The sequence below is a fragment of the Lepidochelys olivacea genome, assembly GCF_965140295.1.
Source record: "Lepidochelys olivacea isolate rLepOli2 genome assembly, chromosome: 1".
Lineage (NCBI taxonomy): Eukaryota > Metazoa > Chordata > Testudines > Cheloniidae > Lepidochelys > Lepidochelys olivacea.
The window spans coordinates 41,697,506-41,718,913 of record NC_140411.1 but is presented as its reverse complement, the minus strand read 5'-3'; the positions used below and the strand labels follow the sequence as shown (position 1 = coordinate 41,718,913).

General features: G+C 38.7%; 1 protein-coding gene across 2 annotated transcripts in view; it reads left to right on the top strand.

Annotated features, from left to right (window-relative positions):
• Window positions 1–21,408, top strand: part of CRYL1 (crystallin lambda 1) — an 83,236-nt gene that overhangs the window by 36,251 nt on the left and 25,577 nt on the right. For both annotated transcript variants that reach the window (XM_084642992.1, XM_084642991.1), the window contains exons 4-5: window positions 9,868–10,029; window positions 12,457–12,651. In XM_084642992.1, the coding sequence (XP_084499118.1) occupies window positions 9,868–10,029; window positions 12,457–12,651 (357 nt within the window). The remainder of the gene's footprint in view (window positions 1–9,867; window positions 10,030–12,456; window positions 12,652–21,408) is intronic.

Sequence of the window (21,408 nt, the reverse complement as noted above, 5' to 3'; positions counted from 1 at the left end):
TCATTTTAAGAGCCAGTGTATTTAGCAAGCATCAAATTTCACATTAGTATGAGCTAAAGCGTTTTGGATATCTGAGGAGTTGTTTTTGTTTCTTTAGCCTTGAGAAGACTTGCAGTAACTGAGTTAGGAGTTAGTCATTATATTAAAAAAACCAACTAGATTGGCCAACACTTCAATGGATGCTTTATAATACCTGTATAATAAAAAAAAGTAACTAGGGCTGTCGATTAATCACAGTTAACTTATGCGATTAACTCAAAAAAATTCATTGAAATGAAAAAATTAATTGCAATTAATCGCAATGATAAACAATAGAATACCAATTGAAATTGATTAAATATTTTTGGATTTTTTTTACATTTTCAAGCATATTGATTTCTATTACAATACAGAATACCAAGTGTACAGTGCTCACTTTGTATTATTATTTGTTATTACAAATATTTGCACTGTAAAAATGATAAAAGAAATAGTATTTTTCAGTTCACCTCATACAAGTATTATAGCACAATCTCTCAATTGTGAAATTGTAATTTACAAATGTAGATTTTTTTGTTACATAACTGCACTCAAAAACAAAACAATGTAAACCTTTAGAGCCTACAAGTCCACTCAGTCCTACTTCTTGTTCAGCCAATTGCTAAGACAAACAAATTTGTTTACATTTATGGGAGATAATGCTGCCTGCTTCTTATTTAAAATGTCAGCTGGAAGTGAGAACATGTGTTCGCATGGCACTTTTGTAGCTGGGTTGCAAGGGATTTGTGCCAGATGCTAAACATTCGTATGTCCCTTCATGCTTCGGCCACCATTCCAGAGGTCATGCTTCCATGTTGATGATGCTCGTTAAAAAAATAATGGGTTAATACATTTGTGACTGAACTCATTGTGAGAGAATTGTATGTCTCCTGTTCTGTTTTACCCACATTTTGCATAGATTTCATGTTATAGCAGTCTTGGATGATGACCCAGCACATGTTCGTTTTAAGAACACTTTCACTGCAGATTTGACAGAACACAAAGAAGGTACCAATGTGAGATTTCTAAAAATAGCCACAGCACTCCACCCAACGTTTAAAAATCTGAAGTGTCTTCCAAAATCTGAGAGGGACAAGCTGTGGAGCATGGTTTCAGTAGTCTTAAAAGAGAAACACTCAGATGCAGAAACCCGAACGACCAAAAAAGAAAATCAACCTTCTGCTGGTGGCATCTGACTCAGATGATGAAAATGAACATGCATCAGTCTGCACTGCTTTGGATCGTTATCGAGCAGAACCCATCATCAGCATGATTGCATGGCCTCTGGAATGGTGGTTCAAGCATGAAGGGATATGAATTTTTAGTGCATCTGGCATGTAAATATCTTGCAACGCCCACTACAACAGTGCCATGTGAATGCCTGTTTTCACTTTCAGGTGTCATTGAAACAAGAAGCGGGCAGCATTATCTCCTGCAAATTATAACCAAACTTGTTTGTCTGAGTGACTGGCTGAAGTTTCAATTGGTATTCTATTGTTTAACAGTGCGATTAATCACGATAAATTTTTCTGAGCTAATTGCATGAGTTAACTGCAATTAATTGACAGCCCTACTTAAAATGTATCTCTTTGTATTTAATAAACTTGTTTTATTGTTTTATCCTATCCAATGTGTTCAAGCTGAAGTGTCTGGGTTACTCCATTTGGGATAACAAGTTGTGTGCATATTATTCTGTTAAAGGAATAATGGACTTAGTGTATTTGTACTGTCCAGGAGAGGGCTGGGCAGTACAGGATATATGTTTCTGGGGAAAATCTGGAATTGAGAGTGTGTTGGGGTCACCCTGTGGTAGGCTTTAAGGCTGGTAAGAATCAAGGTGTGGCCAGTTGGCTGCAGCACACACAGACAAAGTTGGGAGTGACTTAGAGTCTGGAGGCTGTTTGTGAACAGTCCAGGCTGATGCTACAGCAGCAAGGCATTGTAAAGTGAAACCCCTGTTACAGGGCAGGGATGGCACGGCTACTCGTTAGTCTGAATTGTACCCTGGTATGGCACAGTGGCATCCGGTCCTGAAATTCTGTGGCCTGTTATGCAGCAGCTCAGACTACATAATCATGATGGTTCCTGTTGGCATGAAAATCTGTGAATCCATAATATATTCCCAAACAAAAGTTTCACTAAGATAGCTGCATGTGTGCATTATACCGCATATGTGGAGATGATATCTATGAGATAAACTGCAATGGCATATATTTATAATGCACTTTGGAACACACAGATCCATCTCCATTGAGACTGCTTCCAACGTTACAAATGTCTGAGTTGCTTCCAACAGCTACTTTGGAGTTACTTTATTTATTTTATTTTTGACAAAGTGACAGAAAAATATTTCCTTCTTTCCCTACATATTCCACTGTCCCGACCCCCTGACATGTGATATGGGCCTGATAGCCAGGGCAGGCAATATTCAATCCTGAAGTTTAAAGTCTATTATCTCACAATGCTGAAGGGTTAGAAATGGGAGCTTTAAGGCAATGGAAATGAGAATACTAGCGTCCAGTGCAATATGCAGCACTTGCTTCTGGGCCTGGAATGTCTTGAGATATTGGACTTTTTATATGCTGTTTTTTTAATTGTAGCTGTACAAAAGTCATTTTTTAAAATCATTTTTAAGGTTTTTTAAATTTTATAATGCATTCATTCTCTCTCTCTGTCTCTGTGTCTATGTGTCTCTCTCTGAGACCTGTATAGGCTGATTGATTAATGCAGGAGAATTCATCCCTGTACTACAGCCCTATTGCACTGTCTTAATCAGTGCATAGGGGCCATCCTGCCCTCCTGGGAATGCTCCTATATGGGGCATTCTAGATTTTATGGGGGGGAGTAGTCAGGGCAGTCCTGTGGTCCAGCAACACTACATACTGCAATAGCCCTTGGGATCCACAACAGCAAGGGCAAGAGATCGGACAGCCCTCAAGGCTGAAGCAGACATAAGTTGCCTCTCCTCTTGCAATGAATCTGGTCCAGAGTAACCAAGGCATCTGGCTATAGAGATGGCAGGGATACAAAATATTAATCTTAGTAAAATGCTTAAAACTCTTTAAAATAGTCAGTACATAGACAAGTGTCAAAACTTATCAGACATGACATGCAGCAGTTTATTTACCTTACATGTATACAGCCCTTTCACATTGTGCATCGTATAGAAAACAAAACACAATTGTGGAACAAACACAGTTACTCAGCAGGAAGATGATGCAGCTGCTAACAGGTGTACAGTGAAGTGTGGGAAAATGTGTGCTTGGCATTCTGTGGAGTCAGAAGCCACTGTCTGATTTCTATCAACTTGTCTGTGGTGGTGTATTCTACGGTCTTGGCAAGCTTTCTACAATTTTTTATTTAGATCAATCACTTCTGAAGTATCTTCTATGTCCTGGAGATTTAATAAAATGCATGCAAATAAATTTATCTGCAGTTTTTTAATTAAAAACAAAACCATCCCAAAAGTGTATCAGTGGAAAAATTCAAAGGTATTGCCATTTTCACAATGCTGAAAGTTTTAACTGATTTGTTAAATAAGTGTAAATCTTTGGAAGTGCTCTTCTCTTTATTTAAGTTATTAGATATATTTTGGTGTATCTATCATTTAACTGTTTATTAGAATGACAGTGAAAACTACATTTGCCAACAATACTTTTTTTTTACAGTTTTATTCATGATATTTTTTGCAAAAGGAATGGGCACATATAACAATAATTTAGGATTGGAAACAAAATTGGTGCTTTCATCTTGGCTGTAATAACTACAAATAACAATTTTGTTTCTCTGCTTGTTCCAGAAGCTGCTTTAAAACAACCAGCAAAACAAAACTTTGCAGTCTAAATGCACCACTAACTTTCATTTTGTAATCCTTCTTATACACTAACCATTTAATTTTTTTTTTGTAGACAGTAAACACTGGTGTAAGAATAATCTTAAAATTCTAGGATTTCAGTGTGTGAATTGCTAGCTTCAGGCAGATAATTATTGTTCACTGAGAAAACTGCACATCAGGATATGATATAGAATGCAAGAAAAATGGCCACCTGTTCCCTAGCTCTAATTTACATTTTTGGACTTCGAGAAGAAAAGTACGATATAGGTCCCAATCCTGCAGCAGAGGCCTGAGCTAGCAGAACCAAGAATCATAAGTAAAAGACTTTGAAGTTGGATGACCTAATATTTTAAAACTATTTTACTTAAAACTTCTTCAGACAAGATCAGTAAACTATATGTAAAACTTTCTGACGTGAAACAGCTTTTTAGGGAATATGAGTTTTTGGTGATCATACCACTATCAAAATGAATATGCCAGGTTTACCACAGTTTACCTTCGTTCATTTACCCAGTATGCATGCCCACTGTGTGTTGCTTTGGGACTCATTCAAGGCCCATTGAAGTCAATGAGGAGCCTCTTCATTAGTTTCAGGGGGCGCTGAATCACACCCTTTGTTAGTCTTATTGTACCTTGCACAGTTTCACTGGTCCGCTGTTGTGTGGTTCACTTATTATGACTGATCATGCAGGTCTCCAGTGCCATACAGACACAAATCTCTGAGGTGCGTGTGGCTTTGATCATAGACTACACCTCTTCAGCATTCTGGTGAACTCGTGCTGGGCGTAGCCTGTAGCACGGCTCAGCAGCCGTGGAATTATGGTTTCTGTTTCAGTGAACATCCTGTTTCCTGATGTGTAGCCTAACCAAATTTCTGCTTATTCTCCCCTTTTCTAGTAAGCACATTAACTAATCGGGACTCCATAGCTTGGTTGCATGGATCTTAGTCTCTTGTTTTCCTCACTGGAATGTATGAAACTGTGTGTGCAAAGAGGGGATTCTACATATGTACTACCTGTACTGTCTGTTTGTTGTACTGTTGAATCCACTTTTGTCAGTACCTTTCTGACCCACTTGATAATGAATGTATGGGTTCTGCAGTTTCTCATCATGTATTTCAGCTCTTACACATGCATCCTTCCTATTGGAGGGGTTAGCCAAAATATGGATGTACTCCTGTACTGCCACTTACAAATGTACGTCCTTCCCCCCCCACCCCCCCCGCAAAATCTTAAATGCTAATTTTGGAAGAAAACTAGAATTTGCTCATAAGTTATAATGTTCAGTTTGCATAGAGCTAAGCTTGGACTATTTCTTGACAGTAACTTTGGAGTGTGCACCTTATTTCTTTCCAGAGTGGCCTGCTTTCTACAGGAATCACTTTTCTAGTAAAGATATGCTGCAGTCTTACAACATTATCTTTAACTTACTGTGGCCACCAGCTTTATAGCTAAGTGACACAATGAGAGAATTTCAAGGGATTCTTGACTAAATTTCCAAATAACTTTTCCAAATATTTGGTGGTGCCTATCAATACACTGATAAGCTGCCTCCATATTCTTTATGTAGGTTTACGCTTATCAGGCCTTTTGTTTTTAAATCCAGGTGGCTTTCTTAACTATTTCAGTAGTTGGATGATAATGCAATAACTATGCTTGAATTCTCTGTTTATCTTTTCACACTGTTTTTCTGAGTGGATTTTATCTATGAAAGAAGATGAAAGTATTTAGAAAAAGTGATTAGACTTATCACTTTATTTCTCTGCTGGGGTTTACTGAGTCCGTCTCAGAACCGTAAGGTTTCTTCTTGTGTTTTAATCCTTTCATTCACTGCTGCATCTCAACAACTGTCCCACTAGCTGAGGGCTAGACTGGACATAGCTCCTGTCACAGTAGTGCTGCAGTAGTCAGAGAGATTAATGATCTGCTGTAAAGTATATGTATGAGAAATCATCCTGCCAGGGTCTGTAGTATAGGGAAACCTCGAGCTAACTTCACATAACCAGAGTACACTTTGTAATCATCAGAAAGTGATCAGGATTTCTTTGTCACAGCTTCCTTGGTTCAGCAGTTACTCCCATGGCCACAGGAAAGACATTATGGGCTTGATTTTTAGAAGTGCTGAGCACCCATCACTCCAGTAAAAGTCAATGGGACTTTCTGTGAGTGCTCAGCATTTCTTGAAATCAGGCTTTATATGCTGAAAAGCGGAAGAGTGAGCCAGTGGTTAAGGGAAGACCTCAGGTGCCATTATGCCATGTTGATTTGTGCTTTTCTTTTCAGAGCTCCCCCCACACCCCACAGGTTTTTCATTTAAGAAAAAACAAACAGCTCCTTGAGGCTAGAAGCTGAGACTCTCCATTACATAAGAGTTGCTCAACCCCATGCAAGAGAAAAATAGGCAGCAATGTGCACTGTGAGATGTAATTTCTAAAGCTCACTAATGTATTGCACATTAATTGGTCAGTGTAGACGCTGCGGGTGCACACTGAAGGTTCCCTAACATGCTTCTGAAAGCAGTCCAGGGAACCTTTAATGCACACTGGCAGAGTCCTCACAGACCAATTAATGTGCAACTCATTAGTGTGCTTTAGAAATCACACCCCCATAGGGCACATTACCCAACTGTACAGACAAGCAAATAGTGAAAATTGTGTTTAGGATTACTATAGCCACAATCCTGCAATGAGATCTGTGGAGTCAGACCCCTTTGCCCATGCAGAGCACCACTGCAGGATCCAGGCCAAGACTGTAAGCTCTTTGAGGCAGGGACTTCTTCTTATATATGTGTTTGGTGTCTATAAGAATGGAGCCCTGGTCCCTGACTGGGGCCATGAGATGATACTGCAGTGAAAATACTAAATAATAATTACTTGCATGCACATGCAGAAACAGCAACTTTGGAATAGGCATTCACATTTAAACATGAAAATCTTTAATGAAAGTGGCTCATAAATATTGTAACAGCCATGAAACATTTATTTTAGCAAACGGTCATGTATTGCTACTGTACTTTAACGTTAGGACTTAATCACAAAAAAAACACTGATTGAGTTTTTGAAACAACTACCGGTATGTTTAGTAGTTTTGACTAAAAACGAGGATCTGAGAGAATGTCCTGATTGGTCTGTCTTACAAAGAATTGAACTAGTATCAGAAGACCATATGAATAATAATAATAATAAACACTGTTAGCTGTTATAGAGTACCAGACATTGACATAGTACCTATGAATTTGCTCTTGGCAGGTACAGTAAGTTAAGATTATGAAGGCTAGAGACGGCTTTTAAAAAGTTTGTTGAATGCACAATGTAGCAAAGTTGTACAATATAATTCAATCTACTTGAAGTCTTTGGGTTTGTCTGCACTAGGCTTTCTGACCACAAGTTAATTGATTGCCAATTAACTGGAGGTAGCTAAGTTTTTAGAGGCTTTTGTTCTGGGTTACAAACATTTGTACTTCTACCCAAGGCTGAGGCATAGCAATAAATTAACTTGAGGTAAAAAATTCTAGTGTACAGCTACCCTTTTAGAGTTGCCAGATCTCTCAGGATCAGGCTCTTAATTGGCAGGTGGAGTCAGTGTTTCCAGCTTGAACATGTATTTACTCTGAATTGTTTGAATTTATATTGTAGATTCACAGAGTGGTTTTAGATTCACTGGAAAGTTTGCACTGTTCGGAAGGTTTCAGAGTAACAGCCGTGTTAGTCTGTATTCGCAAAAAGAAAAGGAGTACTTGTGGCACCTTAGAGACTAACCAATTTATTTGAGCATAAGCTTTCGTGAGCTACAGCTCACTTCATCGGAAGTTGGTTAAAATCAAAAAGGTATTAAACAAACTTTTGTACAGTGCAGCCTCTCCAGGGCATTGTTGTTGAAAGCCAACAAATTGGCATGTTCTCGTGAGGCTGTTACAAAATATGTTTATTGTAAGGTTTAATTAAGTTGAAAGTTGGGTTATAGTGATCTTATTCAAGCATTAGAGCCCTGGAATAAGAGTGTACTATTTGCAGCAAAAGAGAAGCATGATAGCCTCAAAAAAAGTGGGGGGGTGGGGGGGCAGGCACAGGTATATACAGTGTCACTTAAAATGCATTCAGATGGACTCTAACCTTACTGCACTGACTATTCCAGAGACCATATGAGAGGCTTAGTACTGTATTTTAACTACTTATTATTTGATCTCCTTTTTCGGAAGGTAAACAGAATAGCTACAGATTTCTCCAAGTTTTCTAACTGACAGCAAGTGAAGTTCCAGCTTAATAGACTGTTTAGGGCTTAATTTTCTCTCTGTTCTTCAGGAAGTCAGGATCCCTGATTGAGAAAATAATTCCATCCTTCACAAGGACAGAAACTTTATTCCACTGGTCCAACAGATTGAATACAATTGTGTCACTATACAAGAAACTTCAAGCAAATGTTCCATTCAGAAACCTTACATAATCATAGCTGGTTTGGGTTTCCTACAGTTTTGAGCTTTCCCCTTTTGATTATCATATGATCTGAAAGAAGGCATAGTATTTCAGGTAGAGAGTCTCACAATAAGTTCTCACAATAAAGCAATTCAGTGCAACTCTTTTATTAGTTTGAACAGTATCTGCAGAGTTCTCTTCATCTGTGGCTTTGCTAAAAGAAACTATTTAAATTTAACCAACTTGCTATCTTAACTGATCCAGGAATTGCAAGCAAAGTATCATTTTGTTTTGATAATGGAATTTATTACAATGGACTCTATCTACCATTCTTAAATGACCTCACTTATCCTTTCTGAGTCATGGACATTTTATAACTTAAAGCTTAGTAAAATTCCACACAAACTGATTTAAAAAAAAAAGATTTTTTACCTATTTGTATTCAGTCTGGTGGAATTCCGTACCCCAAACATCCACAGAGAGTCCATTTGAAGTTTTATAAACCAAGTGTAAGCCTACTCCCCCATCTCTTTCCATAATGTAACACAGGGGAGTAATGCTGATGGGTGGGTTGGGGCTCTGACCCCAGGAGATGATGGAAATGTTATCTGCCCTTTTATTGAGGGGCTAGACCTGCCTTTTGTTACAGAAATTCTGAACCCTGCCTACTGTTGGGTGTCCAGAGAGCAACCATAGCGTGTAGAAAAGAGTTGTGTGTGTTTTTTGTTTTGTTTTGTTTTTATTTTTTGCCATCTTCACTTGGCAAAGAGGTTGCAACTTTTGCTCTTGGATATGGACTTCACTGTAGTTATCCTCTGTGCCTTTGTTACTTCTAGACTGGCTTACTGCAGCATGCTCTGCATGGGGTTGTACTAGGAGACCATTTAAAAACTTCAGTCAGTGAAGAACATGGCTGTCCACCCATTTAGTAAAGTTTCGTACGTGTGCTCCACAGACTGCATTGACTTCCAGCTAGTTATTTTGAATATTTTGACCTACAGTGCCCATTAAGGTTTGGAGACCTCTTCTCTCCTTCACAGATGAAGTCATCTGGGGCACTTCAGATGACAATCCCTAGCTTTGCATGTTTCAGAGCCACTGGCAGACATTTCCAGTGCAGGGTCCTGATCTCTGAAACGTGCTTCATCGTCCTTGGTCCTACAGATCCTGAGTTCGTCTACCTTTTAAGGCATGCTGCAATGCCTATCTGTTCACTTATGGCTTGCCTACATAGGGAGATTGACCAGCATTGCTACAGCAGAATTATGCTGAAGAATAGTAATTGTTCTGAAATAAAGTCCCTTTTATTCCAGAATAGAGCATCAACATGGGGAAGTTACATTGGCCTACCATAGCAAAAGAATTATTTCCTTTGTCAATTTCCTCATGTAGGCCTGTCCTAAGTGGATGAGTTGATCTGAGAAGAGTATTATGGCTGGCGGGTACATCTAAATCTGTTTGCATACATATTTTAGGTTGTTTGTTTGCCTGGTTGCCTAGATCTCTTTGGAAGCTTCAAAAGTATATAAAAATAAATAAATGTATTGATAACTAGTATTAACTGGAGGATTTCTAATGCTATTATTACTACTTTTTATTCCAGGAATGCACGCCAGAGAAACTAGAATTAAAAAAGAAAATTTTTGGTCAGTTAGATCTTATTGTCAATAATGATGTTATCCTAAGCAGCTCAACTTCCACGCTTTTGCCTACTAAGCTGTTCACTGGCCTTAAACATGTGAAGCAGTGTATTGTGGCACATCCTGTAAGTATTCCGACAGACTCTGTTAATTGCTTTATGTTTAATCCTACATGTTTAATCTAAGTCTTAATGCCAGGGTGGTATCCTGCAGGCTGCTGAGTGCTCCTGAAAGAAGTCCAGAGTGCCCAAGGGCTAATGCTGAGTGCTCAGGACCTGACTTTCAGAAGGGTAGAGGGTTCACAAATCCAGCTGAAGTCAGTGTGAGGTTCAGGTACCTGAAAATCAGGCCCCCTGTTAGCTCAGGATCTGTGTAGAAAGGCTTCTTCTTCATAACAAGAAGGATGGTCCAGTGGTCTGGGCACTAGTCTCGAATATGAGAGACCTGAGTTCAAGTCCATGCTTGGTCACAGTCTTTCCATGTGATCTTGGGCAAGTCACTTAGTCTCTCTGTGCCTCAGTTCCCCCTCTGTAAAATGCGGATAACTGTATTTTCCTAATATTGGAGTGTGAGGTGCTCAAGTGCTGTGGTAATGAGGGCTATAGAAGTACCATAGATGGATAATTTGGAGAAAGGGCCACATTGCTCACTAAAGTCTGCACTGAGATGAGCACAGTTGAGGAAAAGTGAATGTGATTACAATTGCAATAGGGGATGGGGGCAACATTGGTGCTTTATTACAATCCAGTGTATGCAAATGCTATGTATAGTGGCCATTTATAGCATTTTGGGTGCTCTTGCTGGACAATACTATTGATCATGAGAGCTGCATTTACAAGAACTTGAGAGCAGGGCATGAGGACCAGCCACTGACAAAAATCTGCCCATGCAGTCCTTGAACTGTCTGCTGAAACTCACATGGGTGCCAGTTATTTTGTGGCTCCATGGACTGCTGGAAAGGAACATGGGTACAATTTCCAGGTGTTTATAGAACTTTCTTTCAGAATTCAAGAACATTAATGAACTGTTTATTTAATTATTCCTTAATGTTTACATAATAAAGTTCTTGACTGTGGTGAGAAATCCTGTTTGGGATTGGGATATGGCTGGGAGAGATTTCTCTTTTGTTAAATGAATGGGTGTAGTTTTCGGAGGCTGTCAAAAATATAAAAGGAAGGGTAACCACCTTTCTGTATACAGTGCTATAAAATCCCTCCTGGCCAGAGGCAAAACCCTTTCACCTGTAAAGGGTTTAGAAGCTAAGGTAACCTTGCTGGCACCTGACTGAAAATGACCAATGAGGGGACAAGATACTTTCAGATTTGGAGGCGGGGGGGAACAAAGGGTTCTGTCTGTCTGTGTGATGCTTTTGCCGGGAACAGATCAGAAATGCAAGCCTTCCAACTCCTGTGAAGTTAGTAAGTAATCTAGCTAGAAAATGCTTTAGATTTTCTTTTGTTTAATGGCTGGTAAAATAAACTGTGCTGGAGGGAATGTATATTCCTGTTTTTGTGTCTTTTTGTAACTTAAGGTTTTGCCTAGAGGGATTCTCTATGTTTTGAATCTGATTACCCTGTAAAGTATTTACCATCCTGATTTTACAGAAGTGATTCTTTTACCTTTTCTTTAATTAAAATTCTTCTTTTAAGAACCTGATTGATTTTTCACTGTCTTAAGATCCAAGGGTTTGGGTCTGTGTTCATCTGTACCAATTGGTAAGGATTATTATCAAGCCTTCCCCAGGAAAGGGGGTGTAGGGCTTGGGGGGATATTTTGGGGGAAGACGTCTCCAAGTGGTCTCTTTCCCTGTTCTTTGTTTAAAACGCTTGGTGGTGGCAGCATACTGTTCAAGGGTAAGGCAAAGTTTGTACCTTGGGGAAGTTTTTAACCTAAGCTGGTAAGAATAAGCTTAGGGGGTCTTTCATGCAGGTCCCCACATCTGTACCCTAGAGTTCAGAGTGGGGAAGGAACCTTGACAGAGGCTCTCTGTCTTGTAATTTTCTTGGAATAATGTTTTATGTCATATTTACTAATGCACCCAGAGTATGTTAGGGGGCAGGTCAATATAATTTAGTAAGTAAAATAAATGAATCTTGAAAAGAAGTTATGTAGACTGCTTGGAAGTGTAGGTCACTTATGACAACAGCAAAATTATTGCGGAAAATCTTTCCTTTGAGATGCTCCCTAGAAAAGAGGTATGTTATTTATAATCAGCATCTGAATAACAAACAGTTTTGAAAATTAGAAATAAATGAATTGAATTGAGTTCGCATAAAGTACACTGATAATGTTGGAGTGAGCTCATGCTTGGTGTAACTCCATTGACTTCTGTGGAGTTATGGCCATGGTGGATTTGTCCCCCAGGGTCTGATTCTCTGATATGTTGAGTGCATGCCATTCTTGTTGTGAACTGGCTTTGTGAGTGCCTTGTACTTTTGAAGATCAGGCCCATCCTGTTATAAAATTGTACGAGCAAAAATAGGCTTTACATTTAATTGATTCAATGTAACAATGTTAATTAATACAATTTTTTTTTGTTGGTTCTTGTTAAGGTAAATCCACCCTATTATGTGCCGCTGGTTGAACTGGTTCCCCATCCAGAAACAGAGCCTTCTACGGTGGATAAAACCCATGCTCTGATGAAGAAGATTGGACAGTCACCCGTCAGATTAATCAAAGAGATAGATGGGTTTGTTCTGAACCGTCTCCAGTATGCAGTTATTAGTGAGGCATGGAGACTCGTGGGTGTACGTGTAACTTCATTTTCTTTACATATGCTACTAGTTTTATAGGCACAACAAACAAAGAGTATTGTAGTATTTAAATTTCCTTTAGCTTTCTGTCTTCATCATTATTAAACGTTCAGCCGCTTAGATTACATGAAAATAAAGTCAAGTATGTAAATTTTACAAAAATTAGAAGCTTTGATGCTGTTAAATACTGAAGACAGAGGAAGAAAAGCTAAATGATAGCAAAACGAGAAACACTAGAGCTGTTCCAAAATATGGTCATTTTCAGAATAGCCAGAAGAGCAAGGTTAAAGGGTCAGAAACCACAATACTGATTTTCAGGTTGTCTCTTTTCATTTCCTGCTGCTTTCAGAATGTTATTGGCATACTTTTTGCGCTCAGTGAAAAGGTAATGAAAATAATATTTTAAATAGAAATCCATTTACCTTTCAGGAATTCCTCTCTCAGGTAGCTATTTGATACTGGTATTTAAAGACAGATTTCTCCACCTCCTTCCCATTCAGACTTTTAGCTCATAATCATCTGTTTGTGACACTGCAACTTTTCCCACAGCTACACGTTCTGTGCCACAAAGTATGACCTTTCAGCAGGAGGAGATAAGTAGTGCACCCACTATTACTGTGGGAGATTAAATTGTGTTTTGAACAGGGCCAGTTTTTTTTCTTGAAGAAAGTTCTGGTTTCTCAAGCTGTTTAAAAATAAAAAAGCACAGGAATCTCAAGTTTGTAAGTCATCATAATTAGAGTAATAATAACTAGATGTTTATCTACCACACTTCCTGAAGGATCGCAAAGCACTTTACAAATTTTATATGTATATTTCAGTTCACCCATAACTGATGCACAGACTCTGTTCATAGTCCCACAGGCACACCGTCTGATAGTTTAGATCAGGAAGTGAATAAGAAGGCTGCTACCAGTTTATACTATGTTGTGGGGTATTGACTGACCTGGAATGTATAATGGGAATTGCTTTTTATAAACAAATAATTCTGACAAATAAGTTCAAATAGTGAACAAAATGGTGCTTGAAGTTCTGAAGTATAAGATATTTCAATGTTTTAGTTAAAGAAGAAAGTGTAACAATGCTGTGATTCTAATTGCCATGTATTATGGTGTAGGTTCCCCTCAGATATGTTAGTTTTAAGTTGTCCTCCATTTGTGTTAAGTGGGATAATAAGACAGTTATTCTGTCTCAACTCAAAGAGAGTGAAATGTAGTGAAGTGTTTAAATCATTGATAGTTGAACCTCCAGGAACAGAACACTCATCCACAAATCTCAGGCTGCACTCAAGTTTCTAAGGACACAAGTTCATAGGGCCCTTTGGAATCTTTGGTTCATGTGTTCCGTGTGTGCTGGAAGAGTCTGGTGTATATTTTTGGTTATTTTTCCTGAATTTCATTATCAAAGCCCTCAGGGAGATGATCAGCCTTCACTTTTTCCAGCAGCCTCATAAGTGAGTGTACTGAATGCTCCCTATTTAAGATAATTTTTAATGATGCACAATTTAAAAGTATTTTGAAAGATAATTTTTAAAGAATTGCACCCCCCTCCCAGAGCTTGATTACTTTATGCAGGAAGTTCTTTGAAGCGGTCAGGACAAAACCAAACTGAGTGTTGGGGTATGTTAAAAGAGCTTTCCCTTAAGCATGTGTTAACCTTTTTTTGAAGGATTCCTCTATGATGGCCAATTTTTTAGTTGTTGGTGCACCCAGAAAAGTACATACACATTACCTGTTTCTCCCACAAAATCTGTAATTGTGATGGCAAATACTCTTTTGAGGTCCCAAAGTGAACTACTGCACATGCAAATCAGTAGTAGTAAAGCACACTGGATTGTGCATGCAAATACAGTATCGTAGGCATGTGTGCACTTTTCATGCACATGTTGCTCCCACAGTGGAAAAACTTTTGCTCACTACACTCAATATCCAAAATTTTGGTTTCTGTGAAATAATGATACTAGGACTTTAAGTGTTTGTGGCATTGTGTATATATGGCCAAAATTTTCAAATTTAGGTACCTAAAGTTGGGCATCTACAATAAGTATATTTAGCCACCAAAATAAGTGGCTTGATTACCAAAGATGGTAAGAAAACCAATCCCCTTTGAATTCACTGTAAATTATATGGGTGTCCAGAATTTTGGAAAATCAGGCCTCTGACTTTGTGCCTAAAGATGGATTTAGGTGCCTAACTCTCTGAAAGTTTTGGCCATATTTGACAAAATACTGAGTACAAAGTGTTAAGAACTTGAAAGTTCCTAGTTAATTGTTAAAATGTTGACTTACAGTTTTGCATTCTCTAGCTTGCTTTTAATTAGAGTTGGACTTTGACCACTAAGGAGATAGTGCTGACAAAGAGTCATGAAACTTGCTTGCTTAGGTTTTACCCAAACCTCCAAGTTTTACACCCTGCCCCACCGCTATTCTGTTCTCTTATAACTATATTTCAGACAATTATGGTTGTAATCATTAACCACTTGATGACTAAATTTACATTCTGTGAGATTATACAAATAGAATAACTCAAGTATTAGTGGGACATTGTGATTCCTAGCTTTGCCTACTACTTTCTTGCCAATTTTTGCAATTTTATTGCAAGTTCTGTGATTCTTGGTGTTTTTCTAAACGCCTCAGCTCTTGGAGTCATGTTCCTATGCGAGAATCTCAGCTTTCATTTAAAAAAAAGTCACTTTCTAGCCCTCAAGGATGAGAAGAAAATCTTGTAAATGTGAATTCTAAAGGTACAAAAAACAGTTAAAAGAACCCCCATATATATATACATATATTGTGTCAATGGCTTGATTTTGGGAGGGCATCTGACTCATGATTTTTGAACCCTTGGGGTTGGCAATATTACTGCTCTTAATAAAGAAATATTATATGCCTCACACAACTTGCTGCTTAACTCCAGCAGGTGTGCGAGCGAGGTAAGACAGTGGTCATGCCTTCTTGGGGGCAAAGGGCATCACTGGGCATGCTGGCTGGTCAAACAGGCTAGCACTTAAGGGCATGTTGTGTTTAGAATCTGGGTGCCTCCTATGACCTCTCCTCATCCACTACACCCTGGCAGGGGGATCCACAATTTAGCCCGTAAAGTATTGTTTAAAAACTATACAGTTATTTAACTTGTTTAAATTTGGTGCAGTTTCTCTCACTTTATGCTATTTTTCGGTGGTGATCATTACTTAGCATGAACTCATTCATGGCACTTTTATGTTACAGAGCCAAATTCTGTTCAGTTATATAGGAGCAATCCCACTGATGTCAGTGAAAGGACACCAGGGTAACCGTGGTTCCATTCCTGCAAACTCTTACACATCTGCAGAAAATACACGGTCATATGCATAAGTCTTTCCAGGACTGAGGTGTATGTGCAGAATTCAGCTCAGAAGTAGCAGAAAAATTTAGAGGAGAAATGAACATATAGTAGAACCTCAGAGTTATGAACTGACTGGTCAACCACACACCTCATTTGGAACTGGAAGCGCACAATCAGGCAGCAGCAGCAGAGACAAAAAAACCCAAACTAAATACAGTACAGTACTGTGTTAAACATAAATGACTAAAAAATAAAGAGAGATTTAAAAAAAAGATTTGACAAGGTAAGGAAACTGTTTCTGTGCTTGTTTCATTTAAATTAAGACGATTAAAATCAGCATTTTTCTTCTGCATAGCAAAGTTTTAAAGCTGTATTTAGTCAGTGTTCAGCTGTAAACTTTTGAAAGAACAACCACAATGTTTTGTTCAGAATTACCAACATTTCAGAGGTATAAACAACCTCCATTTCTGAGGTGTTCAGAACATTGAGGTTCTACTGTATGTATCAGATCCATCAAATATGTTAAGTTTAAGGCCCTGTTCTGATCTTCAGAACTTAGGCATGTTTATCTTGACTTTCATTTGGTGATATATCTTGCATGTGATTTGAAGGATGTAGCTCCCACTATTTTGCTCTTTACAGCATTGCAAAATGGCAAGTAGGAGAAGATTTCGTTCAGGACACATTTTATTGTTCATTTTATATTGTGCTATGGTTAAAGCAAACTTAAAGAAACTATGCAAATACACATGCATAATTAAACAAGTAATCTTATTCCTCTGTAAATATGCGCTGTATGCAAGGGGGAAACAGGAATATTTTAATCATGCTGTCCTAAAAAGAAGAATTTCTTTGGAGCTGGGGATGTTGTCAGTAGTCCATCCCCTGTGCCTTCCAGAGCCTGGTTCAGAAAGATGCATACACCTAGTCCTACATACCCACAATAGATCATACTCTAGAAGATGTTACACGAAAGCCAATGGAATCTCTTACCAAGTGCTACAATGTACAATCAATGTCAGGGGTTAAAGAGAAATTTAGAATATTTATTTAAAAGTAGATTAGATTACAAAAGAGGTGAGTTTTAATGCACAAAAAAAATCATTTTGTCCAATGATTCCAAGGTTACGATTAAGAGAAGATGATGGTATGAATAAATTACTGACAACAGTTTATTCAACCTGTTAGCATTTTCTTTGTTTCTTTGCTTTAAAGGGATGAGAAGCTAAGGAAAATTGCTTACTTTATGCATTTCCTAATCCCTTTTAAAGGTGAACAGCAAAGCAAAAGTAGAGTTTATGCCTTTTCCCCCTCATTTATGCTGTAGAAGATATCCTTTAAAAATATCCTGCTTGTTTTTCCACATTAGGAATATCAAGCCTATCCTCTTCTGGAGTTCTTAATTAGGGCTAGGGAGAGATACAGCTCAGGTTTTGTCCTTTTATGATATCACCATGCAGGCCTTTGAATGATCTTGCTGAGGTCCTCCGACAAAGAGAGGGAAATCTAGACATGATGGGGCAGATCCTTAGCTGAATCCAGTAGAGCTATGACAATTTACATCAGCTGAGAATCTGCCATGGTATTTCTAGAATAAACAAGTACACAATTTTTGTGGGCAAAACTCTGAAGACTTTATACATTTCAGTCAGCTGAGTTGTGAATTCTTAAACCTCTCAAAATTCTAGATACCTTGTTAAAATTGAATATTTAAAACACATGCATATCACACAGAAAAGAGGTGATAACTTAATTGCTTTTGAGCAGGTGCACTCTGGTCCAATTTTAATACTAGCCTTCCATCACTTAAACCTCTCAGTAATATGTATGAGTTTTATATACACACAAATAAGACAAAATTATCTTCTCCAAACCTAAGATGTTTCAATCCACATTTGATTTTGCTTTTACCCATCTCTGGGTCAATATTTCCATAGTCTCAGCACATTTACAGTCTGGTATCCACCGTGAACTTAAAAAACATAGAAAGTAGAAGGTTCTACAGCTTCAGCACTTGTAGTTGCACATAGTGGTTATCGCTCTAAAATGTTAGGGGGGTGTCAACTAGTTAATAGAGAACTTGCTTGGAGAATTCAGAAATAAATATTAAAAGATGCATGTTTTTAACATAGAAAATTGTTTAAGATGATCATCACCCCAGAAATTGTGGGCTGTGCCCTTATTCCAGAAGAGATCAGTTCTGTTTGATTTAGCTTCTTATTCTCTGATGATCAAAAAAGTACCTTGAATGACTAGTTAATAGGTTCCTCTTCTCATGGCTATTCCTTTCTCTTCTCGGTAAACTCACAAGAACAGTATGGATTAGATTTCCACAAGCATACACACACCTGTGCATAAATCAGGGTTTGCATATATACATCAGAGTTTGTATCAAATCAGGTACAAGCACTTCTGAAAACCTGACTCTCTCTAAATTTTCCCTCTGTAGTAGGAAAAAATAAAAACATGGGTTCCTTTCTCAGCAGGATCAGATAAACACTGTGGGCCAAACTGTGGTGTAAATCAGCAGAGCTCTATTAACGTCAATGCAGCTATGCTATTTACACTAGTTGAACATCTGACCCTGTGGGTATGTCTTCACTGCACAATTAATCTGGCTCCTTACTTGGTTCTTACTTAGCCCACCCCCTCCACCATACTCACAGAGAAATATCTGACCTGAGTTTCGTGGTGCTTCAAGCCTGGACTAGCTTACACAGTTTGGGCAGTGGATTAGAGCCAGAGTTCCACTTTAACTTGGGCCACAACACCTCCACTCCTCTCCCACCACAAACTTTAGAATGACCATGCAGGCAAAAATCATTCAAGTGCTGATAGTACTCCAGTGTCCATCCCATAGTTCCCTCTGAAGGACTGACAGGTTTTCCTGCAATTGACTGGGAAAGAATCCTGGAGTGTCTCAGCAAACAGATTCCTGGGATGTGCCCCTAGAGACACAAGTGAGAGTGCAGAAACAGTGAGGACACAGTTGTGCCGATACAGCTTTGCAGTGGGAATGCTCATACGTGGGCTAGGCTAACCCAGGTGCTGAGACCCACGTGCCAATCACACAGGCTACTGTACAGTGAAGACATACCCTGTAAGTCTTCCTTTTGCACCCAGAAAAGTAGCCACCCAGCTTCATCCTTTGCTTTTTTTAGAGCATTCCATCGTAGGCCTTCTACTCAATGTGAGACAAAATTCAGACCTTTGCTGCCAAAAACCACTCTCCCCTCCCCACACCCTCTTTATGGTTGTGTCTTAATGAGCCACACCTGAAGGTTCATTAAGAGATCTAGCTCCTTTCCTGTTCATATGGTTCTGAAGTATTTACAGTCAATCACAATATTCCATTTAAAATTCCAGACAATTTGAAACTGTTTGACTTAAGTTTTAGTGGAATATGTCACATGAAACTATCCCAGCAGTAAAAAATATGTGTGTCTGAAATTTGGTTTTATGGGTATGATGCAACAGTTAAAAGTAACGCACCATCATTATTAGTCAGCAACATGCTCATGTTACGAATTACACCTGAGAGGACACGCACACAACTGCTGCGAATTACGCCTGGTAGGACATGCACACGACTGCTGCGAATTACACCTGGTAGGACACGCACACAAATGCTGCGAATTACACCTGGTAGGATATGCACACAAATGCTGCAAATTATACCTGATAGGTCATGCACAGTTCGAATCTAGGCTGAGGCACGTAAACAAAGTCTACAACTGCAGAGTTCCCAAAAGACACTAAGTTTATTACACTCGAGCGTGGTGCCCCCCTGCTAGCCAGGAGGGGAACCCCTATACAGATTATGCAAAGGTTATATACTTTTTAGCAAAGCATGTTGCCCTCGTGCATCGGAAACCTTAGCCAATAAACAAACCCTTTTCTTATCTACCACCTATCCTTGCTTGGTGCATTCCTCGTGAGCAACTGAGCAAGAATGTTGTGTTATGCATGGAAGGATAGTTTAATGCTAATACAAGCAATTTACATATTTAATCACAGCAACATGAGTAACATGGCAACTTTGAGCATGCATGTTTTACTATATTTTGCTTTTAATAATCTCTTTTTGGCTCCCACTCAGCATGCTTCTCAGCATGAACGATGACTTTATCACAGTCTGCTAAATATTGCTCTGCGTTGGGGCTGTGCCCATTTGGAACTATGGAGGGATCTATGCTTAGATTAGTATTGTTAGGTAAGATTTGCTTCTAAGGAGCATGCTGCAAAACATCCACAAAGGGAATTATGTTTCAGGGAGAAAAATGGGTATTCTTGTTCTTTTGGGCAGCTAGATCCTGAAAATACATCGCCCCCCTCCAACCCACTCCGTCAGCCACTACCCACCATCCAAATTCCCCAGTTCCAAAGGTCTCAAAGATTTCAGCAGAGTTTTTAATGGTTAGTGAATAGTCCTGAAAGCATTTGTTGAGAAACCAAATGGGCACAGTTTTTGTCACACTCAGTTTCTAGGTAGTATCTTAGCTAGAGTACAGTTAATTGGGGTTCAGTTGCAGTGTCCTGATTTTTCCATGCAAGTTTCCCTATTGCCCAGAGGTTGACTTTGCCAAAGTAGTTCTCCAAAAGGAACAGTACATAATCCATCTACAAAAATGATTAGCACTGAATAAATCCTATTTCCAATTCCAGTGTGACGCAGCAAAGGAGCTATACACTTAGAATTTTCTAGAAAGACTGTTGGCAGCCTGCGGAGCGCTTGCCTGTTTAAAGCAGTCAATGAACTAACAATCAGCATGTTAGGTTAAGGATACTTTTTATGGTGGATGGGAGCAATAATTTTACTTAGCCACCTGTCAAAATGAGTCTTTTTTTTTTTAACTGACTTGATTTTGGTTGTGGTGGGTACTGAAGAAATAAATAAATAAAATATGCATTTTTGATGGAGTACCGCAGTATCCATGTACGGTATCAGTTCCTTGGCGGTATTATCAGATGCTCAGATGCTGTGGTGATAAGGGCCATACTTGTACCTAGACAAACCAGCAGTCTTCATGAAAGTGTCTTGAGTCCACTTGAAGAATACATTAGTGGTCCATATAACAATATTAAACCAATTCCTTTTAAACAAGCAGCTACCTTCTCAGTCTGCTGAGGAGTGCCTCTGCTGGGAACTGAGCTAGGGAACCTTGGTCCTGGTCTAAACTTAAAACTTTTTCCAGTACAATAATGTTGGTTAAGGGTATGATATGTATATATTAAACTACAGCTTATTTCATTTGGGGAGCTGATATAAAGTTCTACCGGCAAAAGCAAATGTTTGCTGGTATAAGCTGCATCTAGACTAGAAGAGTTTATCCCTATAGGTTTACCAGCAAACCTTTTCTACTGTAGACTAGGCCTTCAAAAGCAGTAGTGTTACCAATTTACTCTAAACGGAGTATCCAATAACTGCTAT